The following is a 24,446-nucleotide window of genomic DNA, read 5'->3' as shown; positions in this document are numbered from 1 at the left end:
ATTTACTTCTTTAGCTTCTGTTTTTTTGGGATATTCCATATTATCCCCTTGCATTTCGAGAAAAATACCACGGCGCAAATCTCAACCCCGCCATGCCCCTCCTCCATGCGGGCTCCGCCCTGCTAGTACTGCTCCTGATACTCCCGCAGGTACACGCCTTTGGAGCTGGAAATATCGCCTCTATCTCCGCTGTCGAAGGGAAGAACTGGCGCCACGGTGATATCGAAGATGTCCTCAAGACGCTGGCTTTCATCTCCGGTCACAAATGGACCTCCACCATGATCAAGCGCGTCTATTTTGGTAACTGGTTGCGTGATTAGTGAGTTATCAAAGAATCGAAAGATCGACTTGTATTCTGACAGCTTCTGTAGCTCGCAGGCAATGGATGTTGGAACTCTTAAAAATTTGCAGGCCGATACGATCCGTGTTTTGGTGTGGGTCCTTTCGTTCCTGAGCTTCGGCTATGCCACGGCTGAATTCGAGGTGACTTCGGATCGATTGGGTGTTTACCGTCCAGAGGAACATATCGAGTAAGTCCAGCTCAATTCTCTATCCTTGAGAAGTTGTGCTGATTGTTTTCTTTCTCGCAGTAACCCCAAGGACTATGCCGACAATGAAGATGCACGCCAATATGACAAGCGGTTGCGCCCACCCGTTCGTGCTATCGAGCTCGAAATCGACCCGAACACCGGTATGAAGAACTATATCGCGAATGAGCGAGGCGACTGGGCCACCAGCACTGCCTTTATCAAGTTCAGTCTTAGCCGCAGCATTCACTATGGGCGGACCTACACCAATGGCGGACAAAAGAAGGGCAACGAGGAGGACTTGTGTGAAGCACTCCGGTGTCTAGGCCAGGGACTACACACACTGGAGGATTTCGCCGCACACACCAACTATGTTGAGTTAGTGTTGCGCGAGATGGGCTTCAAGAACGTATTCCCGCACACGGGCACTGCGACCCAGATCAACCTTCATGGGCATCGCGTTTTCCCGCTTGTGACGGGAACCTTTGGTATGGTCGATTTCTTCCATTCCGTGATGGGAGAGGCAAATGATCATTTCACTCAATCCGAGGTCAACGAGATGGATATTGCGCTCGGTGATGCCGAAGCGAATGCGCAGTCAAACAACTCCCTAAATGCCTTGACTGGGCTCTTGGGCAAGATCCCCGGTACCAAGGAGCTTGTCAATGAGGCTGAGAGTCTCAAGAGGTCATCAGACGCACAAGAAAGGGCCAACCGGAGCCGTAGTGCTGCGACCGACTATGCGCAGTCTTCTTCCAATAGCCACGAGCGATCCCGTGCCGGGCCAACTCAGTCTTCAGGCGGTGGTTCGAAGCCTGGTTCTGGACTCGATGGCATGCCTGATTTCAACCCTCAGGAGACAGTAGCCAAGATTTATCCCATCCTGGCCTTCAGAGATAAGGTGATGCGAAGCTTGAACTCGATCATTGAAAAGATCCCAGGCTTGGAGTCACTCGTCGAGAAGATCTCTGAGACTTTGACCGTTGTTATCATGTCGCTCCTGGCGCCTTTCATTCGACCTCTGATCAAAGCTGCTTCCAAGTCCATGCAAACTGGATCAGCGGGTGTTATTGATGCCTCTGGCAAGCACCAGTACGAACCGTGGACCGATCCTCACTGCACAGACCCCACCCACTCGTTGCTCTCCAAGGACCACTTTGCCAACATTCTGAATGAGCCTGCCGGACGGGTCGCCTCTGCAATTGTAGAGTATATCGCGCCTCGCGTTCTGTACGCCTGGCAACACATCGATGTTCCCGAGGACGAGGTCCTCAATGACTGCATGCAAGTCTTCCACCACCCAGCATTGCGCAACATGCGCAATGATGCTCATCGTGCAATGTTCGAGGCCGTTGAGAAATGGGCCCACGCCCGCTCAGACCGCGGTGCTTCCCTTGACTCCATCCTGAGCTCGGAGGGCGTGAGATCCGGTCGTAACACTGGCGGGGTGAGCCACACTCACAGCGGTGGTCATGGTGGATTCGCCGCATTGGGTGGTGCCTCGCACAGCCAAAAGCAAAGTCACAACCAAAGCCAAAGCCACGGACACAGTAACAATGGCGGGCATTCATCTGGTGGATTGTCCTCGTTCCTCTCGCAACAAAATCAGCACCAAAACCACCAACAACACTCAAACAGCAGCTCATCCGGCATGCCCTGGGACAAGCTCTCCAGCATCCCCGGCTTGTCTAACCTGAGCAAACTCGAAAGCAAAATCTCCAACTTCATCCCTGGCGGTTTGTCACGCGATGCAAACGACCATGGATCTCAGCAGCACAGCTCATACCAGAGTCACGATGCAGGGGGTAGGTACGAAGCCGCGCACCCTCCTCCACAGCAGCATGGAGGCTACCACCAGCCTCAACACGTACCTCAACAAAGTCACGGCTACCAGCATAACCAGCATCATGAACAGCATTATGGCGGCTCGCAGAATCCTTCGTACTATAGACAACATGATGACCACTCTGACCATCCGCAGCCGCACGGTGCCCACCATGGCCCGCCGCATGGTGGATCTGGACATGGACATAGTCACGAGCATGGACATGGTCGTCCGGGTTTCTGAGGATTGGATGATGCGACGAAGATAAATGATTAGGTTGAATATGTGGAGATCAAGTGCACATGAGATGGAAGTGAGATGTTATGATTGTATTCTAATGAAATCGGAGGGTTTTTCGTGTCGATTTATGTGGTGGAGTTTGGAAAGACGATAAGGTAGGAAGTTCAGGAAACTTAGAAGTCGTACATCCTTTTCTTAAAACTCGTGTGAAACCCGTGACGTTGAGTCAACTTGGCCTTTCTTTAGATTCATATGGGGCTGTTTAGATTCTTCGGGGTATCTCTTAGTCTTAGGGCTCGGGTCATTACCCAGGTGGTTTGGTTACTAGGTTTGTCTCCAACAAACAGCTCTGTTTACTTTGTTTCTTGCCCCGAGATTCTGTCTCATCATTGTCTGATATCTATTCCATAATGGATTTGCTCGTTTCAATAAAAAAAATACAGGATCCAGATGGCCACGCCCCAGTAAAAGCCTGATATAGATACTATAAAGGGCTCCGACGTGAGTGACACACTTAGTAGATGAGATTGATTATGAGATGAGGGCAAGGGGGACTGTTGGTTCCTATTGAATATCCCATTATAGGTGACTGCATACATATATACATAATCCAAAATGGAAGGAGACTCGCTTATGAGCCACAGTATTCCCTTTTTAAGTTTCCAGAATGTTCATATTGGCTGTTTTGTGGGCATTGATTCTCCTAGGACCATCATATCGCCCGCTAGATATGTGTGCCTGTTTCTCTCCGGTTAGGTAGTCATCTAGAAAGAATTCTTACATTTTTCGCAAGGCTTTGTTGGGTATTTTGGCCCTCGTCGAACAAAGGGCAAAGTTGGCTCTTTAGCAGTGACAACACCATTCATTTCCTTTCTACAAATTTATACAAAGAGTTCTTTCAATATCTTTGATTTACTTCGTGTCTAATAAACGCCTACTTTCTCGGATCCAGTGATGAGCCCTACCTAGGCTCCCGCGCTATATAATCCCTTCATTCTTCCCGTCAAGAACAGGAATTAACGGACATTGTTCTGTTCTACACTGCTCCAACTTCAAGCATCCACACTCAACCAAATACCCAGCTACACTCAACCAAATACCCAGCTACACTCAATTGCCTGAGTCCTGCAGCCCATATATCATCATGTCATCTAAAGAGTTCTTCAGGTGGGCAAAGGGTGCAGCACTCTGCAGCGGACCACTGGAGGCCACTGCCCTACATTGCCATATCGCCCGAGCAGGCATCGATACCTGGCCACTGATTGTAGTTGACGAGTTGATCAATGCGAATTACCTTATCTGGACCCTATGCGCCCACCTTGCAGAGTCCGGTCTCGACCAAGATTGGACACGCAAGTTTAACACCCAGCACCGCTCCCAGTGGGTTCAGGCCCAAACTATTGTGCAACAGACCCAGGGTGCTGACCAGTTCCAGCTAGATATCCCAACCCCGCCTATGGTGCAGGCTGTGTTCACCTATATCGATAAGTCTAGGGCCCCCCGCTACCTGACCATCAAGTCCACACCTGCTGGCCCTCGCCCCGGTGCGGGTTTTCTGGAGCTCTTACAATATGCGTCTAGCCCAGACCGTTCCTCGACTGATGTCTTCATTGTAACTCTCGATGAAGAGGATGCGACCGGAGGCACCGGAGCCCCCGGTCCGCCCCCTATGGGTATATTCTCGCGTCGGGCATTCTCTCATTGGACTTAGCAGGGCTCCGCTGTGAGCCATGCCACGCCGACTCCTGCTTACCGGTACCTCTCCTACTTCTCCTTATTAGGCCTCCTAGTGATGGCGAGTAGCAGTTGCCCTCCCTGTCAAAGGGGTTTAGGCCTTATATGAAGCCCATCAGGCACTGACGGTTCTTATTAGGTGAGATTGGTAGCTTTTAACACCTACTTAGAATATTTTCCTTGTCTATATATCTCCTTTATAAGAATGAATGCAGTTGGTTTTTGTCAATTTCTCAATGTATCGAATAGTTGTAGCCCCGACCGTGGTGGCGAGAACCGAGATTAAACCTCTTTTCAACGGTTTATATGGAAGTTTCCTCGGTTTAGAATATTGTAGATCTCTGCAGGTATAAAGAAGCGCACGGACTAAATTTGGGTACAGAGGGCTGTTAGGGCGAGTAGCGCAAAACATAAGCTAACTTCGTGTTGAAGCTAGTATAAAGCGCAAAGATTCCAAGGCACGCCTACCTAAATAATTGCCACAAAGCTTCATCTAGAGAATATACCCATGGTTGGTTTGTCGTAATGCCCAAAAATAATACAGGGCTGTGTAGACTGGTCGCCTGATGTCAAAAATAGGATCCAATAATCGCGTGTAGGTTTAGAGAAAGTACCTACAATTACCACACATGGAGAGTGAGCGGAAGGCCTGGTTTTGTGGCTCGTATCCGTCTGAGGCGTAAGACTTTGTTTCAACGACAATAACTTATCATTCGATAATCTGGTCTAAAACGGTTCCAGGGTTACAAATAACTACAATGTAACTCTACGTCAGCATTCAGTCATGACCTTGCTTTACGTGTCTGTTCCTCGTATTCATGTCTCAGTTGAACGTTTCAGCAATTATATTTCTAAGTATATGTACAGGGAAGAGTATAAGAAGGTCCTCAACACCATCGGTATACCCTCTAACAACAGCGAAGAATCCAACAGCAATAATTCCAAAGGAACAAAGAAACAAAGAAACAAAGGAATAAATTCTAGTCCTGCAAAATGAAGACTATGTCAATTTCTGCTCTCGTCCTGGCGACTGCCACCTCCATCCTCGCTGCACCCAGCCCTGTAGTGCCCGCCCTAGAACCACTGCAACTTACGAACCTCAACGCAGCCATCTACAGCACGAGCCCACCAACAACCTGCCTCCTCTCTTTTGCTCTCAAAGACCCGAACACAAACACCGACACCAAATGCTCTGCTTACTGGTATGTTCTAATCTATCTCCCAACCTTCTCTATGTTTAGGTTGCCCTATAAGCTTAGAACAAAGACATAAATGATACTGACCTTTATGCAGGTCAATTGGAATGCCTGGAAACAAGACCTACAACTGCTCCGACAAGGCATACCAGCTCCATCTCCCAAATGGAATCTATGATATTGAAAACATCGACTTGGGAGTCTCCCGCGCAGACGGCACTGAAAGTGGGCGATCAGTTGTGAGTGGCGACTTGTGGAAATGCGAGAAGCAGGAGTATCCCAAGGCACAGTGCAAGTGGGATGGTATTTTCAGTCTCGATGTGGCTCCGTCTACTTGATTGGGGGGGGTTGTCGGTATGTAAGGGGAGAAGGGAGTATGCTGAGGCTAGGCGGAATATATAGATATGTGGAATGCTATTTTGCTTCCTTAGTTTTGGTCTAATTTAGTCTAATTGGTATCTATCTCTTGCCTTGTTAGCTTTTAAATATACTTCAAATTGTTCTTCCTATATGAGATACTAATATAGGTAGCTGATATAAGATCTAGTAACAGCTCGAGGGATTTGGGCCATCTACAAGAGCTAAAGACGGCAAAACGAACGAATGGAAAGGTGTATCTCAAGGAAGCTCAATACCGCAGCTCTATTCCGTACATTAATTGTTGGAGATCTCTTGAAGGTCAAGTCCATCGGAGCTCCAACGGTAAAATGTCCGCTGACTCATCTTCCCAATTCCAGGCGCTAGGCATCAATTCTATCGACGTCAGTGGTTAGAAACGGGTGGGTTCTTCGGCGCATCATCTTAATAGGCCCCCCGATGAAAAAACCTTGATGATTCAGCGATGATTTGCCGCTATGACCGATAAGCCTTGTCGACACCTGTACAGAGTAAGGGGTATTGCCATACTACTTTATGGACGAGACTACTGGCCCACGAGGCGCAAAAGGGCGGAGCGCTTGCGATCTATGTCGACACCGAAAGGTAATATCCACACTACCTGTGGTGACAGCCTCTAATCTGATTTTGTCGACAGATCCGCTGTGATAAAAAACAACCAGCCTGCGAGAATTGTCATCTTGCAGGACTACCATGTACTTTCTCCCAACCTGTATCCCAACATCGGAAAAATCGACAGTAAGACTACTATATCATTGAGTCCCTCTTCAAGCGCTTACGGGGTACACAGAGAGCTTGCCGACACCAAAGCTCGGGTTCGGGAATTAGAGGCGACCCTGCTCGGACTTAAAGAATCCACAAAACATAGCCACAAAAGGCTAGCCATCCCTTCTCCGAGCAGAAGCTCTTCTCCAGCGTCTCCGAGGCCCCTGTCTCAGACATCTTTATCTTATTTGCCCGATACTCGGGATTTCAATACCGCGTTAGCAGCTTTCCAATGGCACATCTCATATTGTGGGCTCGGGAGTGCTCTTTCGACGCAAAGAGCAGCTTTTTACTCTCTCGTTAAAGAGCAAACAGGTTGTACATTCGATATGGATGAATTTGCTCATGAGGTTACCCAATCTTTCAGCTCGCAACAGCTCAAGTCGACAAAGAAAGTGATTGGGATCAAATGGCCAGGATCTGCTTTAGTCCAACGGTGTTTGGAATATTTTGATAGAAATGGTCTCTATTCTATATTTCCAATTGTCGATGTTGAGGCCATGCAGATTCTACTCAACGCAAATGTTTTAGATCAGCCCCCGAACATGAATCGTGCCGCAAATCGGGCTTGTCTGGTTGCTTTTGCGGCAATGATCACCCATATCCATCGCCATGAGCGAGCTTTCGCCGACGCTGATCCTGATGCTTACTTGCAAGCAGCGCTAACACTACTTCCTGAAATGTTATTAGAGCCCCCCGATATAAGAACTTTGGAAGCGGTGACAATATTAGTAAGTTCTTCGCATGTCCACCCTCCACCCCCTACCGAAAGTGGATCCTATGTATCCCGTGTCTTAGAAGCTTATATGTGGCTATAGATGCTCTATATTGCCCCTCTTGGCAGACCCCAGGCAGCCGAACTACTTCTTGGCATCGCAGTGCAGCTCATCTATAATCTCGGGGCAAACAGAATACAAACCCCCAATGAGATACACAGGAAAGATCAGCGTAGCCAACATCTCCGAGCTTTGTTCTGGCATTGTTATGCCATCGACAAAGAATTCTCCATCCGAAAATCCCAGCCACCCTTGATAAACGACGCCGATTGTGATTTAGATCTGCCTACGACATACGCCCAGGAGACTTCAGAACGTCACTTTTACATGAAGCCTTTGTCATCCAAGGAGCTTCTTTTCCCCTCGGACCTCCGCTTTTCTGTTCTCAAGTCCAAGATCTTCCGGTTACTGTATTCAGTGGGCAGTCAGGCACTGCCCGAAGCTAGACGCATTCAGCATATCCGTGAACTAGACCAAGAACTGAGCGACTTGAAGCTGGGGTATCCCGCTAAATGCCGGCCGGAAATGTTCGCCACCGAGAGCGCACCGGACTATCTGTTCCATGATCTCAGTATCCGCGGAGTGAATATCCATTTGGAATATTACTACTGCCTTGGAAAGATCCACGGGGCGAGTAACTCTTGCAAGATAGTTTCTCCGCAAAGCTGGTCGCCTCTCCCATCTAGCGCAGAGTTGTGCTTTGAAGCTGCAAGGTGTTCGCTGATCTACATTTGGCGAGTCCGCCAATTCGTCAACCGGCATACATTCTGGTAAGAGGCGCTGAATCTTTTCCTACGTGTCTATACTAATTGAGTTTCTTTCGTATTCTAGGCTTCATGCGCAGTTTCTCCTCACGGCCGTTTTTTCGGTCTTCTGGTATCTCATCACGGTTCCAGCTTCATCTACTTTCACAAGAGATCTCAAGACCTTGGAGGATATCGCGGAGCTCTTGGTTCAGCTCGACAAATCGACGGGTGACGGGGAGACTTACCCGCCGCTTTATTTGGCCCAGGCTTTTGTTGAGAGGTTAGTGTCCCTGGCACGGCATTCGCGGCCTCGGGTTGAGGGCACATGATAGGTTTGCTCGATATTCTGGGTCATTTTTCTCTAAAGGTGGCACTTTTGTATATATAACAATCCTAGTACACTCTGTGAGTCGGGCTTTGTCTTTGGATTGGCGTAGGAATCATCTTATGTAAGAGCATATAGACCTCACCCCTAGGCATTGACACATTGACTTCCGCTAGGTATTTAGCCAATTTAATTAATCTGCATTGAAGTTGCATATCCTGTGGTATTATAACATATTTATAGATGGGTATGAAGTGTTTGTATTGACTCACAGAAATTTGTAGCTGTATACCTCAGATGTTCCCTTATCCGATCGGATTTTCCACCAATCCCCATCGTTACAGTATACATCTGCTTTCCCCTCTTCTCCTTGCATATTCCCATTCTCCTTTCCCCTCTCTTCACCTTTCTCTTTTCTCCTTGCTTCTTCTTCTTCTTCTTCTTCTTCTTCTTCTTCATCATCATCTACAATTGCAACTCTTGCCCCTGAACAGGCAACTTCCTAGCATAGCTCAATACCGGAGGTTGAGAAGGCAGAAGACGGAAAATATTTCGACTTCACCTTCTTACGATAACCATCGGCAGATGCTTGGAACCACAACTTACCTTAACGCCAAAGGGATATAAGACATCAAATGTTTTGCTTTATGGTGCATTAATTCGCTCCTCTCTTCAACAGCCCGGCCGGGCTAGCTCAATCGGTAGAGCGTAAGACTCTTAATCTTAAGGCTGCGGGTTCGACCCCCGCGTTCGGCTATTCCTAAAAACCAAACCTGAGATTTCTTTTTTCCTTTTTCTTTTTGGACTTGTTAAGTAATGAAAGGATAATAGTTTAGATACATCATAAATTAAGCCTTTTTTAAAGCGTTGCTATGTCCGTTGATGAATAAAGTGTAGATAAGGTGTCTGTCATGGTTCATCGGTGCCAAGTCGCCTTAGCACATTTCTTTTTTGGGAGTTTTACTGCTGGTATCTGTCTGGTGAGAAAGAGATATATATCTTTGGATCTGACGGGCTGTTTTTTTGAATCTCACATGTTGGAAAAAAAAGTATATCGTCTATTGGTGCAACTAGAACCGTTTCTCTTTGTCAACTATATACAACACGGCCTACACCAAGATAACTCAAATCATCAGTCATACCATAAGCTATAAGATACACATGAAAGCCGAAAATCCGTCGCATCAGACAGGAAAATGCAGTGCCCCGAATTATACCTAAACACAATTTCAAAGCTTCGTCCCCTCGCGTCCACTGTCACTGGGACGCCTAGGCCGAAGAGGCCCCAGGGACTGACCAGCAGCATGGCTCGGCCCAGCCGCTGGTGATGCCATCTGTGTCTGCGCTCCTTCGTTGTTTGCAGTGTTGGTGCGGACAGCTCCTCTCTGCGTCCCCTGGTGAAGGCGAGGGTTCATGAGCCATTGGACCTGCATGCGGACACTGTTGACTGCCGCATTCGTGTGGGCCATGTCTTCCTTGATGCGCAGGCATTCATTCATGATAGCCATGCTGGCGCGAGCGTCTAGGTCTGTGATAGCATATGAGAGTTGGCTGACTTCTTCCCGAAGAGATTCATGCAGTGAGAGTAGATAGGTCGTGGCATTGGAAGAAAATACACTCGCAGCAATGTCCGCAGGATCATCTGTGTGGACGTCGACGCGAGCGGAGGATTGCTGTTCTCGGTCAGATTGGGTAGATTGGCCACCGCTATGACTGTTTGCACCCAAGCGTGTGGATTCGATAAGAGTGGACCGAATGTTTGCCAGCCCATCCTCGAATATCTCATTGCGTTGCTGCAGATGTCGCATACTTGATTCAAGGGAATTGAGCCGGGTGTTCTGCATCTCAAAGTACGGACTCATTGCAAATATCGGGCAGTTTTGTTCATGTACTGCAATGTCTGCCCGTCGGATCTTGACCGGACATGCGTACTTGGACGCTGTACAGGGAACTGCAACCTCCGGACATGATTCAACATGCCCTCTCAGTGCTCCTCTGGTAACAACCGTTTTGCAGTCGACACATGTGACTTCAAGAACCGGACAAAGTTCTTTCTCATGCTCCTACCACAGGCGTTTCCGGTCAGCGTTTATAGAATTCCTAATGAGTTCAAAAGGGCAACGAACCTCGTATTCATGCTCTAGAATATCTTCTTCGCAATAATAGCACCTCCGCACTCTATGAATACACTTTTGATCCATCCCAACGTCCTTGCTTCGCGTCATCTGATCGCATGATTCATCCGGGCACGGCAATAGCCGATACCCGCAGTACTTCTCGACATGCGACTGGACATGGCCCCGGGGTATAATCTCTTGACAGCCCTCCGTTATCAACGGACACCTCACTCGGATCTCGTCGCACATGTTGATCAACAGGCGGGGCACACTAGCCGACACTTTCTGGGTCGGATTTCGGCAAGAGGGACACGGAAACTCGTCCGAGTCGGCCGAGCGGAAGCTGGTGATGGCCGAACTGAGGCAACTCCCACAGAAGACATGGTCACATTGTAGACGAACGGGTTCAACGAAGGGACAGTGGCAGATCGGACACATCAGGTGCGAGTCGTACTCGGAGACAAGATCAAGGCTGCGGAGGTCGATTAGCTCGTCGCGGCCGCGGCTTTCCTCCATAGCTAGAAAGTCTTGTAGATTCATGTTGCGCGGACTTCGAGCCTATCACAAGGCGACCAAAAAAATATGCAAGGTACCAACGGGCTTTTATTCCCTATGTTATTGCCTTCTTGGAATAAAATGCGGAATCAGTGCGCAGGTTCATGCAGCTCTTTGCGCTAGATACCGAGGTGGACCGAATAGTCCAGATCCATGAGGATAACACTCAGAAAACAATCAGTTGAGCGATCGGAAGCAAATACCTGCGAGACGTAGGCATGTTAATGTTTCCGAGCTGAAGAGAAGGCGGGACGACTGCGGGGGGTCAAGGGGAGGCAAAAGGCGGAAAGCGGTTGATCCGCACTTGTTGCCTACGCTTATGATTCTCGTCCTACCATCTCCACCCTCAACCTCGTAAACACCCCAAACAGTCTGACTTTATCTTGCCTGGCTGATCGGAGGTCTCTCTCCGTACTGACCGTCCAAACGCCTCTGATTTATACATCTCAACAGCCTGCCATCTTGATCTCACACATCTCATCATGACGAACCCTTCCCAGCTATTCCTACTCGCCGATCACATCAAATTATCGCTTTTGGAGCGCGAAAGAGCAATCTCACTCGATCTCGAGCCCAATTCCCAAGATGGAGAGATCTCTTGGTCCCTCGAGTCCCTCCGAGAGAGCATAGAGGACCTGGAAGCCGAACAAACCCGGCTAGCCAACTCGCACGACAGCGCAGGCGCCGCCGCCCTGAAAGACCAACTCACTCCCCTCCAAGCCCAATACAAAGATCTGTCGACCCAGTTCTATGGCGCAGATGGCGAGCCATCGGCCAATAACACGACGCAGGCGTCGAAATCCGCCACCCCCGATCTCAAGCAGCCAATTCCACAACATCCACCTTCCAAATCCGTCCGCTTTATGGACAGCTCCGCCGCAGCGGCAGCCGTGCAAGACGAAATCGACGAGGAAGACGAGCGCAATCGCAGCAACCTCTTCCGCCCATACCGTGATGAACCATCGCCGCGACCGGATCAGTCAAACATGGACAACCAGCAGATCTATGACCACCACGCCCAAACTATGCGCGACCAGGATGACCAGCTGGATCGGCTGGGTGAATCTATTGGCAGACAACACCAGCTGAGTATTCAGATTGGGGATGAGCTGGACGGCCACGTTCAACTTCTGGATGGAATGGATGGGGACGTCGAGCGTCATCAGACCCGACTAGACGGTGCGAGACGGCGGATAGATAGGATCCGCCGAAAGGCGGGCGAGAACTGGAGCATGATGACTATCATTGGATTGATCATTATTCTGGTGATCTTGATCGTGATCCTGAAATGATACCCCCGACAGGTGGATGATTGGAGGCTGTTGTTTGATCGCTATTACCTTTTCCTTTTTTTTTTTTTTTGGCAAGCGGGCGTTTACAACTTTACGCAGTACGGGACGATTGATTCTCCTGATGTTTTTAAACAGTGGCTCGAGGCGTTGAGGCGATTAAGTCGCTCCTAGACTCCTGATTGGATTCTTGATCATACTACATCTACAAGCCTACCCTTGATCATAACCTTTTCATGTTCGATTATATGCTCAGACAAAGTGTGTAGTATCAATTGTCATTGACTTAATGCGATAAACTTGAATAAATTACTATAAAAGACTCCCTAATAGCCTTACCCGCAGACTGCCTCAATAAAATACATAGGAATAAACCCAGATCGTGATCAAAAACTTATATAAGGTCGACAGCTTTCACTTATTTCTTATTAGCCTTCTGGTTCGCAAGACGTTTTGTCTTTTCCTGCATCTCCTGGAAAGAGGCATCACCGTCTAACTCGCCGCGATCCGCTTTGACCTAAATCAAAACATATTAGTTCCGATGGAAGATGAATCCCAGGGGTCTATGCTTACGTCCGCCTCGCTGTTACTAGCCAGCTCCGACTTCCACTCTCCCTTGCCCTCCTTGGTGCTCTTGATGCCTTCTTGCTTATGAGATTCATAGTGGTAGGAGAGGTTCTCACGACCTGCTTATGGTTAGTCAGTATGGCTTGGTGAGAAGGTTGATGATGTACTGACCCCGATCATCCTCGTTCAAGTTTCGGATAGCTGAGGAATGGAATGTGGAAGCTGGCACAGCTGGCATGGCAAAGTTGGTTCGGATAGCTTGGCGGGAGGAGGCACGGATGGATGTGAGGAATGACATAGTGATGGTTATGATGTAGGTTGAGGTGAGTTTCGATATGGTACTTTGGCAGACAATGTATGGAAGAGAAGGATTTGAAATCAAGTAATTGGGAGGCTCTTCCGGACATCGGGGGTATTTAAGAGAGCGCACTCGTTTTCCATTTGGTTCTGCCCTGCCAGCTCCTGATGCTTCATGACATCATCGGAGTGGGTCCATTATCTTTGACAAACATACAGTTACATGTAACTATGTGCCTATACATATAAGTAGATATAGTACAGTTTAGAGCGATAAGCTCAAGACTATTCTATCCTTGACATCTTCGAGCTTCGCAGTTTCAATCTATACTAACATGGTGTGGACTGTTTTAGACTCTGTCATCGATATAGGCTCTCCCCGCATAAAAGTGTGGAGACTTCCGGGACATCTGGAACTTGATTTTCTTGCATACATTCAATGTAATCAGTACAATTCGATAGGTCTAGACAAACCAAGTTTAGTATACACTATATTATCACGAGACGAGAGTGAAAAGGTCATCCTGGCCACAGACGTGATCTATAGAAAATATAGAAAATATAGAAATATGAGGGGCTTCGCTTGCTAGGGAAACCTTGGAAGGCGGTTGACCGATTCTACGGGTAATTTTACGGTGAATCATTGCATTTTAAACAGAAAATGGACATGAGAAATAGTTTGATTGAAAAAAGAAAGAAAATAATGTATATTTTAGTATTTCAAAGCACTTTATCAAATATGACCCAACAGAAGAGAAAACAAGCGACGGAATCGATTTGTATACACAGCGAGGGTGATCGAATAGACCGGAAGGCTGTTTGAATGGATGCACGCGTTTTCTATAAATCTCCACTGCCTACATGTATGTAAGATTTGTTTTCAATATCAAATCGTATCTGCAAGACACCATACCTCCAGACCACGATTCTAGTGATACGATGTGTACCTCTGGGATATGTCGACAAAACAATAGCAGCCGCTCCTTTCCCAAGCTCTGTACCCAGAATGGCCTTATATCCGGGAGTATCGAAATCCCAGGTCACCTGATTTAAGGCTGCTGGAGATATGTCAAACATTTGGGAGTTAGGGGGTTGAGTTTCAGCCCAAATTGTTCGTATACAGTCGGTGGTATCGTCGTTGACAACGTTTTCGAGGTAGATGTGTCTCAAGACATTCCGGGCGAAGTGAACATCGTACAGCGCGAGGGCGATTTGACTCCACCAAGGCCCATCGTGTCTGTAAGCATTTCTCAGCACAATAACTCCCATTGCAGTCGTGATATGATAAAAGTTAGTTCCCCTTCCTCTTTGCGGGTGCGCAATGACACTTTCCTTTGAGATCTTGACATCGTGGTAATTTTGTTCACCTACAGGGAGCCCACAATCCGCGAGGTCCTCTTGGAGAGCGCGGGGTCTTTCAATCCAGCGGTTGAAATTTGATGTCCATCTTTGAGACCGGTGTTTAGCATGGGTCAAGTTTCTAAATTCAAACTCTGGTAGCTGTACTGTACAGTTGGGCTCGTTTGCATTATCGATCCATCTTTGTCGCAAGTGTCCCCACATCTCGCGCTCGCCGTACTGATAATCGTTGGGGTTTACGGAAGGGGAGGAAGCAGGCTGAGAGGATGGGAAAAAGGAGCGTTTACGGGGACAGGTACGACTAGCGGAGGAGGGGGGGCTATGTATCGTAGTTCGATAGGATCATCGCCGCCAGGGGGGCCGAAACTGGTGGATCTGGGGCGACGGCGACGGCAGAGACCGAAACAATTCCAGGGACAACAACCAGACATATCTGTGACTGTTTTGGATTCGATCGGAATATATAAAAATAAAGTATCGAATGTTGAGTGATGTATTGAGTGATGAATGATGAACTTGTACTTCTCTGTGTAATACCGAGATAGGTCGAGGATTATATAGATGAGAGTCAAATAGGTGGCGCATACTCGACTGTGAGTATCGCCTTTATGTACATATAAAGGGGATAAAAAAGGAACATAGTGCACAAAGAGTCGATACAAGACAGACAATTATAATGGGGCTACGATCACGGTCTCAAAATAGACACTAAGAAGTACACAAAGAAGTTGAATCCAAAGACACGGAGAACAACGAGCACAACGAGTGCGACGAGAATAGCAATTACATATTGACGATTGTCGACAAAGTGAACATTGTAAACCAACACAAGAGCATAGACAAAGAAATCGACTGCTAGAATACCGATGGCATTATGCAGAAGCCAAGAGGTCCTAGCCTGGTGTATACCCTATTTCAACCAGTTCCGGACGTTTTGCCTTGAAAGATGTCTAATTATGGGATACCCCAAGCAGAACCTAGAGAGCAATGGTGAGCTGTATTATGAGACATTTCTAGTAAAGCGTCTTTCGATCCAAGGTGGGAAGATTTTACAAAAAAGTAGAAGAGGCGAAGAGGAACAGATATTTCTACTTCGGTAACGGGTGGACAATGCGCGAGCAGTCAGGCGGTATTGAAGAACTGGCGTCATATTTGAGACCAAGCAACAAAATGGACATGGAGCTATTTCATGAATATTGGAATGAGTTAGTCAATGGGCGTACTTTCGTCGGGTTGAAAGTTTCAGTAGCTTTTAAGAAATTGCTGTTTGGAGAACCCCAGGCAGTAATCAGACCTGACCATGCCCAGTTCCGGTCCACATCTTCTGCATGTTCTCCAAATGAAGTCACTCTTGTCAAAACAAATCAGACTCACCCAGGGAATGAAGATGGTCTTTTCTACTCACGCTGTTATCGCAGACGCCTTCATTCATGGATATGTTAAATTGCGCCACGGAAATGCGCTCTAAGCTACTTATACTAGAGGACACGATCGGATTGTATAGCTACTACTAGAGCGAGGAGCCAATATTAACGCCCAGGGTGGAGGTTATGGAAATGCCCTTTAAGCCACTCCAACTACATCTGTAAATTCTCTAGGGATATTAGTCGACCTCCTATCTAAGCTAAGTCTGATACGATTGTGAGGATTTGAGACATTCTACCCCTGAACAGGTTTGACACCAGTGAGTAATTAGTATTTCTGTACGGCCATTTCTCCGAGGCTTCCCCTGTATCTAAACAAATCTAAGAGGGAAGAGGAAATGAAACTGCCAATCATTGTCAATCATTGTCAATCAGCTTCACATGTGCAGTAGCGCATATTGTGCCGTTTATTCTTGGCGTAAGACCGGCCACTCCCATATTATAGATGGTAGATCACTACCTAGGTAGACTTCTTCATACGGTTTGGTTGGATTTATGGCACAAAGTTATTAAATCCTATATAATACTCCACAGATCACCTTGGAGACACACGCCTATAGCCCGCTTTATTAATTGGTTTAGGATATATCGCACCTCGAACAACCGAAGTAACCTCTTTTCCAGATGAAGACCATTCTCCTAAGCGTTCTTCTGCCGGCATTAGCCAACGCAGCGGAGACAAGTGGTAAATTTACGGCGCTGAGCTTCAACGTCGCAGGTCTCCCAGAACTTCTCCAATCAAATGATGTTAATGGCACAAAAACCGAAAATGCCAAGCAGCTCGGCACCTACTTCTCGAAGTATGGCTACGATATCATCAATATGCAGGAGGTACCGCTCCATCCACTCCTAATATATCAATTGATCTGACCACGATTTAGGATTTCAACTACCATGCCAATATCTATGAAACAGATAACCACGCCTACCGCACCGCTACATCCGGCGGCGCAGCCATCGGAAGTGGCCTGAACACCATCTCCACCCACGACTGGGTAGATTTCACGCGCGTGAAATGGAACAAATGCTCCGATGCATCCGGCTCAGACTGTTTGACCCCGAAGGGCCTGACATTCATGCGCTGGAACCCGGCCGATGGAGTCTATGTCGACTTCTATAACGTCCATGCCGACGCTGGGTGAGTAAAAGCTATTGTGAAATTGTAATCGATCCAAAAACTGACTCCCGCCAAGCACCGAGGCTGATGACGAAACTGCCCGAAACTCCAACTTGCAGCAAGTCGCAGATTACATCGACACCTGGTCGACTGGTAACGCCGTCGTAGTCATGGGCGATACGAACAGTCGATACACGCGCGCCGAGGACACGGCAATTCGCGTCTTCAAGTCGCAGAATGGCCTCGCAGACTCTTGGGTCGAACTTGAGAAAGATGGCGTCTACCCTACAGCTGGGGCAGATGCCTTGCTATGTGACAACCCGTCCTCTATCCAGACCTGCGAGACGGTCGATAAAGTGCTGTACCGGGGGTCTGATGTTGTGACCCTCAAGGCAGACAGCTTCGTCTATGATGGCGGGAAGTTCACAAACACTGACCCCAAGTATCTGGGAGCTGTTCTCTCCGATCACAACCCGATTCTTGTGAATTTCACCTGGTCGCTTTCGTCATCGCTGCGACAAAGTCAGTTCTCCGGTGGTCCCCACGGGACTTGGTTTAATGATCTGCCAAAGATCCCTTCATCACCTGTTGCTTCTGTGATCACCTTCTCGGGTGATAACAGGCTGGATTCTGTTGCTTTGAAGTTGAAGGATGGCACATCGTTTAGCCATGGAGGAACTGGTGGCACTAAGGTCTCCCTTACCCTGGGCGCTGGGGAATATTGGACGGAAACCAAGCTCTGCACTGGACAGTATGATAGCCACACTCGCAACTTTTACATCGAGGCTACCACCAGTACTGGTAAAACCTTGAAGGCAGGTACCTCAACTGATAATTGTCAGACGTTTACTGCCCCCGATGGCTTTGCGGTTGTGGGTTTCATGGGACAAGCCGATGACGAGGTCGATCAATTGGCTTTGGTGTATGCGGCCTATTGAGGGTCGAGAGAAGCGAGCACTTGAGATATGAATCCGAATTTGTGGGGAATATGCATGTGTTCATTTGCCATTTTGGCCAATCATATCAAGTCATGGTTCATGCTATGTATGTCCCAAACGCCGAGGTATTTCGTAGAAAACCGATATGCACCACGCTGTGTAAATAAGCCAAAGAGAAAGCACTTTAATCAATCATATCCTCTGGCAGAACATCATCCGGGTTTTCCCCAACCGCTTGTCCCACTAGGCGCACGACGCGCTTGATTGCCTTGGATGCGGGGCTATCCGGGAAGTTATCCACAAAGCTTTCGCCAAAGTCGCACGCCATGCCAACGCGGGGATCCAGAGGGACAGCACCTAGGAAAGGAATGCCCATTTTCTTCGCCAGCCGGCGACCGCCGCCGGTTGTCGCTCGGAATATTTGCGACTCGTGAGTGCAGCTAGGGCAGACAAACCCAGACATATTCTCTACCAAGCCCAATACCTTAATGCCGGCCTTGCGGCAGAAGTCGACCTCCTTGCGAACATCCAGCAATGAGACCTCCTGCGGGGTAGTCACGACCACGGCACCGTCAACACCAGACTCCTTCAGTAAAGAGTTGACAGACAGATGCTCGTCAGAGGTACCCGGAGGTGTATCGACAATCAGGTAATCCAGCTCGCCCCAGTCCACATCCTTGAGGAATTGCTTGATCAGTCCGTTCTTCTTGGGCCCGCGCCAGATCACCGCATCGTCTCGGTTGGGTAGCATGAACTGCACGCTCATCGCGCCCAGGTTATCTGTAACCCATACGGGACTCCAGCCGGCGTTGCTAATGTGAATAGTCTCCGACTCCACGCCCATCATTTTGGGGATCGACGGCCCGCAGATATCGGTGTCCATGATACCGACGGTAGAGTCTGGGTTGGCGGCGAAGGCGTGCGCGAGAAGGGTTGAGAACGTAGATTTGCCGACTCCTCCCTTTCCGGAGAGCACTAGGATCTTATGTCGTATTTGGGAGAGTCGTTCGGTGATGATTGGGATGTCGGGGTCGGGGCCTTTGGGTGCGGTGGCGCAGATCTGTTGGTTTGGGCAACCGGCACAGGCATCGCCTTGACCAGCTTGCTCGGATTCAGGGCCTGGACAGTGTTCTGCATGGAATTAGTGTGTAAATTGTGTCAATGATTCTGCGCATGCGTACCTGGTTCGGGAGCAACAAGATTGGGAGGCGCCTTGGACGACACTGCTAGAGACTCCTCCGAGAACTCCTCCACGTAGGGCGCCATTTTAAGTTTCTTCTTTGTGTGGCAATGTATGTGAGAGTAAGCGACGGAAAATAAGAAGATAAATGCTATGCAATCTCAAGAAACAGAAATTCGACGTCCGGTGGCGGGTTGATGCTTGATAAGCGGGGATGACTAAAAAGCCGCTGCGATTGGCGGGGCAAGGCATATCTGCGGTGTCGGAGCCCTTGCAGCCGAAGTGTATGAGAACTATTTCCTTGGATATGATCCCTATACTAGCTGAAGCTATGAAATACTGGAGAGTAATGGGTATACCGTACAATAAATGGGTAAATCAATTAGGAAATAAAGGATGGTTAGAGAACCAACCTCTTAACAAACCACTATGTAGTTATGATGCATACCCAGCTATCTCTTATGTCCATTTGCCAAGCCAACCAGATCTCCATATTTTAGTGTATTTGTAGTTGCAGTATACTGACCGGCCTCCGGTGAGACCGTCAATATCATGGCCGAATGAGTATCGGTTGATGCTTCGAAGTGCTCCCGCAGCACCATAGTCAGCGAAGAGGAACGGTATGGGATACGTGATTTCTTGCTTGATCGGGCTCGGATTACTTCTTTCAACGCGAGAAGGTCAGTGTTTATCTGCCTCCCTTCTTGCTTCTCTTGGGGGGTTTGTTTGAGCGCAGACCCAGTCGTGCTGGAAAGGAACTCAGCACCGGCCAGATCTACAAACACAAGCTTCCCACCAATACATTGATGTGTTCGAGCGGTAGTTGCAAACACTCCAGACTCATGCTCTTCTGCTTCTTTCACACGAGCTTCAAACTCGGCCTTTTTTGCCTCTGCGGCATCGACGCGTGCTTGATCCACTTGATAATCAGGATTTGGAACGAATTTCCCCTCTTCTGTCTGGACAATCGCGCGATATTGTTCCTCAATATAAACATCTGTTGCATGTTTCCCCACAGGAACAAGCTCAGATTGCCGCTCAATCACCTGATCACGCGCATTGAGAAGATCCTTGGTAATGATTTCCAGTTCGATCACGGCATGTGTGCGCGAGCTTTGATCGTGCACTGTCGATGTCGCAGTCTTGCGGTGCTTCAAGCCTTTTTGTAGCTCCCGTTGTAGCTCTTCGAAGTTCCAACACGCCTTCGTAGCGATTGGTCGGACTCTCACTTTTCCATTTTCCAGCATTTCTGTTTCGCCACGGATGTAGACCCGACCATCGGATCCCTCGCGGACAAAGCACTCATTCCGATCATTGAGGAGATCGAAAGCCACATTTTTCCGTAATTCAAACACACGCAGCCCAATGCCGAATTGATGGTTGCTATCTTCCACATTGATGTCTTCTAGCGCAACGCTCAATTGACTCGCAGCAGCTAAACAAAGCCCAAACTCATCGGAATGCTCAAAATCGTAGCCAATCATGGTATGTGATTTACCGCTGCCCGAGTGGCCATATGCAAAGAAATTGCAAGACTTGCCTTCCAGAACTTGTGGGATGATTGGCGCAACAACGCGGTTGAATACCAAGTGGTTGTTATCACCACATTCTATGATCCCATCAAATGAGAACCCACTCTTCCAGGATTTTTCTCGGGCAGAAAGTGCTTTAGCTTGTAAAGGTGAAGTAATAGAGATGCATGACTGTTGATTGCTGTGATGCTGGCCGTATTCCCGCTGGATTTCCCCCGTTTCGGCCTCGCTCAGGTTGAGAGGTCGCCACCTAATCCATACTTTAAATACATTCATATTTCTTACAAATGAGTGGTATGGTGTCTAGAGGAGAATAAACAGTAGAACACAGGCTTCAGAGCTGTCCCGAGGTTGCGCAGTTGGCTTATGTACTGAGGCAGCAACCCCGGCGTATTCGGTAAGCGAGTGGCGCACCGTATCCAAAACGCCTCCATGCATTATTAGCACTTTGTTAGTTCAACCACCCACCATGCCACCAATTCGCTCCCGATCCTCTAGCAATTCAATAGAGCAAGAGGGTAGGGTCTCACTAGCTATCCAGGCTTTTAAGAATCAAGAAATCTCTCCAATTCGTGAAGTAGCGCGCCGTTTTAGCGTACCCGAAACTAGACCTTGCCAACTCCCATAGGACTAAGAAAATTGTGGTCCCATATCCTAGTCCCATCACTCCCATAGTACTATGCTAAGCCTATTTAGGTAATAAAATTACCTAAATAGACAGTGATAACCGATATTGGCTTTGAATTTGACCGCCAAGACTTTCTCATGGGAGTGGGTCCATGGGAGTTGGCAAGGTCTACCCGAAACTACCCTCTGCCGCCGCCTTAGCAGTACACAAAACCGCGCGAATTCTCGCGCAAATTCGTCTAAATTGACGGAAATTGAAGAAGAATCTCTTCAAAAATGGATTCTCTCTATGGACTCTCGTGGAGAAGCCCCCCGGCCCTCTATGTTACGAGGAATGGCGGATCTTCTTTAAAAGCGTGGAACTACCCCGGTCCTTTCGATCGGCGAAAAATAGGTACAACATATATAATTTCGTTAAAAGGCGTCCTCTCCTCTCCTCCCGATTCTCGAAACTATACAATTACGAGCGTGCGAAATATGAAGACCCTAAAATCATAAAGGGGTGGTTTGATCTTATTTAAAAAACCATCCTTTAATTTGGGATTGACTATAACCACGAAGGTTATTATAACGAGTGAATACTACGGTCGGAGGCCGGTTTTACAACCTAGAATTCGTAAATGGGTGACTACAATTAAATATACGAATGCTTTTAGCTAGGCGCTTCCTCCGTATATGGGTTTTAAAGGCAAAGTCTTTATTAAAGCATTGTTTAAGGGCCTCCCGGAGGACTAGCGCTTCGAAGTTAGTCCTAACGGCTAGACCTCTAATAAAATTGGTCTTTGTTAGCTTAAAAAGCTCTTTATTCCGACTACTTCTTTACGTACGAAGGGAGGCTATCGGCTTTTAATACTCGACGGCTACGGAAGTTATTTAATACCTAAATTTCACGAAATTTACGAGCAAAATAAGGTGATACTAATTTATATACTAGCGTATTTATCTTATCTTTTATAACCTCTAGATATTAGCTATTTTGGGGTATTAAAACGATTATATAGCAGGATAATTAAGATAAAAATACGTACCGGGATCAATCATATTAACAAACTTAACTTCCCCGAAGCATGCCCTCTCGTACGAATTGAAGCTTTTAAATCGGAGACTATTAAAAAATAGCTTCGGGTTAGCCGGTTTGGTCCCTTTTTTACCGGAGGGAGTGATCTTAAAGCTTAATATTCGGCTTCGAACCCCAACTCCCTAGCTAGCCGGGGTAGGAAATCGAGCCGGAATTTTACTCTAAAAACCCCCTTTACGGAGAAGGAACTACATCGTTAGGCTTTATTAATTAAAGCCTTACTTCGTATAAGATCTCGAAGCCCGCCTAGCCTATTAGATCGTATATTAAACCAGCTTATAAAAGGCTTCCGTCTTACAATACAAGGTACAGTAGGTACTGTCTTACTCGTCAAAGAAAATAAGGAATTACGCGCCGCTAACGAGAAGTAGAAGCAAAAGCGTACTAGGTCCCGGAAGCAGATATAGGAAGAAGTAGGCCATTTAGTATAGGAAGCTTCTCAACTAATTACTGAGCCGGTGGAAGCAATTGAAGTACCTCCCTCCCCTCCACGAAGAAGCCCTTCGCCGGCTTTACAACCACGTACGCGGGGCTCGCCAAATTGTAGTGGTTGTGGAGAGATAGGACATAAGATTAATAGATGCCTAGCTAGATAGATGATTTTACTATATTTAATTTAATGGAGTTTTGGTTGACATATTTACATTTGGAATTAATATATTAGTTGGGTGGGCCACTCGCTTGCGTGCACCGCTCGCTTACCGAATACGTTAAGACATCGATACGATAAACATGCTACAGTATAGGCTGGACTGAGGCCTATGATGTTGTGAGTTACTTGAGTCTTATGTAAATGAAATTTAGATGGGTTTCACAAAGCCCAATATACGTTCAAACCCCAAAGAACTAGACCTGTCACTAACTTGTACACCTATTGAGGCCGAGGTGGGTTAAGCTACATTTTGGGTATGAAACTACTTAACCAATCGCCCCACAGGGGTAAAATAATCCCCGGCCCTGTCAGCACTTAACAGGGGACCGGAGTCTTGATCTAGCGCCTCCACTGCAGTAGGATGGACGTGGCCCAGTGAAACAGACCGAAAGGCCGCCAGCATGCTGCTAGGATAGGAAGCGGGGTTCCTGGGCTGCAGTTTAGATTGGATCACCTCTCGCACGTACATATTTAGGTGGTAAATCTAACTTAGTGAGGTAGGCGGTGCACTATTATGAGTGTCCATTATCAATCTTCAACGCATTGACATCAACGGTGCCTGTCGTTATTGTAATGAGGAGTTTCAGTTCTGGCCCTGATCAACCAGGGATTTGGATTGGATGATGTCAAGTACTCCACTGGACGTGGATCATCCCATTCGTGGAACATGCGGGCAAAATCACAATGCATTTTATATAGGCTCGAGCTCAAAGAAAGCGCATATCAATCTGTGCAGGCGGTATGTGTACACAGTATGTGCCATTGGAATAACTTGCACAGGCCGCACTTACCGCACTGCACGATACCCCGCTGTCGACCAGTGTTGTATATTTATGGGCAACAGAGGAATGGATTGACAGACGTGACTGTCCAAAAGCCTATTCAAAATTGAATCAGAGGGTTTTTCCCAACAACCTGCGAAGCGAATTAAAGCCACTTAGCGTTGGTTGATCAAAGCCCCCCATTTCTTTTCCCTTCCGCTCCATTCGGAGGCCCGCATCTTCTTAACCTCCAGTCTCAACGGTTCCACTCTTTGCCCGGGATTGATATAAATAATAATTGGTCCCCTCAGTAAATTCTTCTCTTTGTCTTTCTGAAAAAAAAAAGAGAGAGCTCCCATTATCAGGCCAAACCCCTTGGACATAAAGGAGGACAAATAAGCTGTTCTAAGGTTTCCCTTTCCC

General features: G+C 47.6%; 13 protein-coding genes across 13 annotated transcripts; 7 read left to right on the top strand and 6 right to left on the bottom strand.

Annotated features, from left to right (window-relative positions):
- Positions 1 to 92: 92 nt before the first annotated feature.
- N7537_002034 (Het-C domain-containing protein) lies at positions 93 to 2,595 on the top strand (the record flags this gene model as incomplete). Its single annotated transcript, XM_056893092.1, has 3 exons — positions 93 to 319; positions 372 to 530; positions 591 to 2,595. 3 exons carry the CDS (start codon positions 93 to 95, stop codon positions 2,593 to 2,595), a joined length of 2,391 nt encoding a protein of 796 aa, XP_056758087.1.
- Positions 2,596 to 3,736: 1,141 nt separating this feature from the next.
- Positions 3,737 to 4,303, top strand: N7537_002033 (uncharacterized protein; the record flags this gene model as incomplete). The annotated part of the gene is made up of 1 exon (XM_056893091.1): positions 3,737 to 4,303. One exon carries the CDS (start codon positions 3,737 to 3,739, stop codon positions 4,301 to 4,303), a length of 567 nt encoding a protein of 188 aa, XP_056758086.1.
- A 652-nt stretch (positions 4,304 to 4,955) lies between these two features.
- N7537_002032 (uncharacterized protein) lies at positions 4,956 to 5,303 on the top strand (the record flags this gene model as incomplete). Its single annotated transcript, XM_056893090.1, is given in 3 exon segments — positions 4,956 to 5,005; positions 5,068 to 5,225; positions 5,245 to 5,303. The coding sequence occupies 3 exon segments, from the start codon at positions 4,956 to 4,958 to the stop codon at positions 5,301 to 5,303; spliced, it is 267 nt and encodes an 88-aa protein (XP_056758085.1).
- Positions 5,304 to 5,319: 16 nt separating this feature from the next.
- On the top strand, positions 5,320 to 5,860 carry N7537_002031 (uncharacterized protein; the record flags this gene model as incomplete). Its single annotated transcript, XM_056893089.1, has 2 exons — positions 5,320 to 5,528; positions 5,620 to 5,860. The coding sequence occupies 2 exons, from the start codon at positions 5,320 to 5,322 to the stop codon at positions 5,858 to 5,860; spliced, it is 450 nt and encodes a 149-aa protein (XP_056758084.1).
- A 1,152-nt stretch (positions 5,861 to 7,012) lies between these two features.
- On the top strand, positions 7,013 to 8,534 carry N7537_002030 (fungal specific transcription factor domain-containing protein; the record flags this gene model as incomplete). The annotated part of the gene is made up of 3 exons (XM_056893088.1): positions 7,013 to 7,414; positions 7,502 to 8,229; positions 8,291 to 8,534. The coding sequence occupies 3 exons, from the start codon at positions 7,013 to 7,015 to the stop codon at positions 8,532 to 8,534; spliced, it is 1,374 nt and encodes a 457-aa protein (XP_056758083.1).
- A 189-nt stretch (positions 8,535 to 8,723) lies between these two features.
- N7537_002029 (uncharacterized protein) lies at positions 8,724 to 8,989 on the bottom strand (the record flags this gene model as incomplete). Its single annotated transcript, XM_056893087.1, has 2 exons — positions 8,724 to 8,748; positions 8,823 to 8,989. The coding sequence occupies 2 exons, from the start codon at positions 8,987 to 8,989 to the stop codon at positions 8,724 to 8,726; spliced, it is 192 nt and encodes a 63-aa protein (XP_056758082.1).
- A 770-nt stretch (positions 8,990 to 9,759) lies between these two features.
- Positions 9,760 to 11,187, bottom strand: N7537_002028 (uncharacterized protein; the record flags this gene model as incomplete). The annotated part of the gene is made up of 2 exons (XM_056893086.1): positions 9,760 to 10,593; positions 10,657 to 11,187. The coding sequence occupies 2 exons, from the start codon at positions 11,185 to 11,187 to the stop codon at positions 9,760 to 9,762; spliced, it is 1,365 nt and encodes a 454-aa protein (XP_056758081.1).
- Positions 11,188 to 11,684: 497 nt separating this feature from the next.
- N7537_002027 (syntaxin family protein) lies at positions 11,685 to 12,494 on the top strand (the record flags this gene model as incomplete). Its single annotated transcript, XM_056893085.1, has 1 exon — positions 11,685 to 12,494. The coding sequence occupies one exon, from the start codon at positions 11,685 to 11,687 to the stop codon at positions 12,492 to 12,494; it is 810 nt and encodes a 269-aa protein (XP_056758080.1).
- A 415-nt stretch (positions 12,495 to 12,909) lies between these two features.
- On the bottom strand, positions 12,910 to 13,356 carry N7537_002026 (uncharacterized protein; the record flags this gene model as incomplete). The annotated part of the gene is made up of 3 exons (XM_056893084.1): positions 12,910 to 13,008; positions 13,065 to 13,177; positions 13,230 to 13,356. 3 exons carry the CDS (start codon positions 13,354 to 13,356, stop codon positions 12,910 to 12,912), a joined length of 339 nt encoding a protein of 112 aa, XP_056758079.1.
- Positions 13,357 to 14,195: 839 nt separating this feature from the next.
- Positions 14,196 to 15,145, bottom strand: N7537_002025 (uncharacterized protein; the record flags this gene model as incomplete). Its single annotated transcript, XM_056893083.1, has 2 exons — positions 14,196 to 14,972; positions 15,002 to 15,145. The coding sequence occupies 2 exons, from the start codon at positions 15,143 to 15,145 to the stop codon at positions 14,196 to 14,198; spliced, it is 921 nt and encodes a 306-aa protein (XP_056758078.1).
- A 1,617-nt stretch (positions 15,146 to 16,762) lies between these two features.
- On the top strand, positions 16,763 to 18,193 carry N7537_002024 (endonuclease/exonuclease/phosphatase family protein; the record flags this gene model as incomplete). The annotated part of the gene is made up of 3 exons (XM_056893082.1): positions 16,763 to 16,969; positions 17,020 to 17,276; positions 17,332 to 18,193. 3 exons carry the CDS (start codon positions 16,763 to 16,765, stop codon positions 18,191 to 18,193), a joined length of 1,326 nt encoding a protein of 441 aa, XP_056758077.1.
- Positions 18,194 to 18,377: 184 nt separating this feature from the next.
- nbp35 (Fe-S cluster-binding ATPase) lies at positions 18,378 to 19,459 on the bottom strand (the record flags this gene model as incomplete). Its single annotated transcript, XM_056893081.1, has 2 exons — positions 18,378 to 19,324; positions 19,375 to 19,459. 2 exons carry the CDS (start codon positions 19,457 to 19,459, stop codon positions 18,378 to 18,380), a joined length of 1,032 nt encoding a protein of 343 aa, XP_056758076.1.
- Positions 19,460 to 19,825: 366 nt separating this feature from the next.
- On the bottom strand, positions 19,826 to 21,181 carry N7537_002022 (kinesin family protein; the record flags this gene model as incomplete). The annotated part of the gene is made up of 1 exon (XM_056893080.1): positions 19,826 to 21,181. The coding sequence occupies one exon, from the start codon at positions 21,179 to 21,181 to the stop codon at positions 19,826 to 19,828; it is 1,356 nt and encodes a 451-aa protein (XP_056758075.1).
- Between the last annotated feature and the right edge of the window lie 3,265 nt (positions 21,182 to 24,446).

Source organism: Penicillium hordei (genome assembly GCF_028827395.1).
Source record: "Penicillium hordei strain IBT 12815 chromosome Unknown utg000001l_segment0_segment0, whole genome shotgun sequence".
Classification (NCBI taxonomy): domain Eukaryota; kingdom Fungi; phylum Ascomycota; class Eurotiomycetes; order Eurotiales; family Aspergillaceae; genus Penicillium; species Penicillium hordei.
This window is presented reverse-complemented; position numbering and strand designations above follow the sequence as displayed.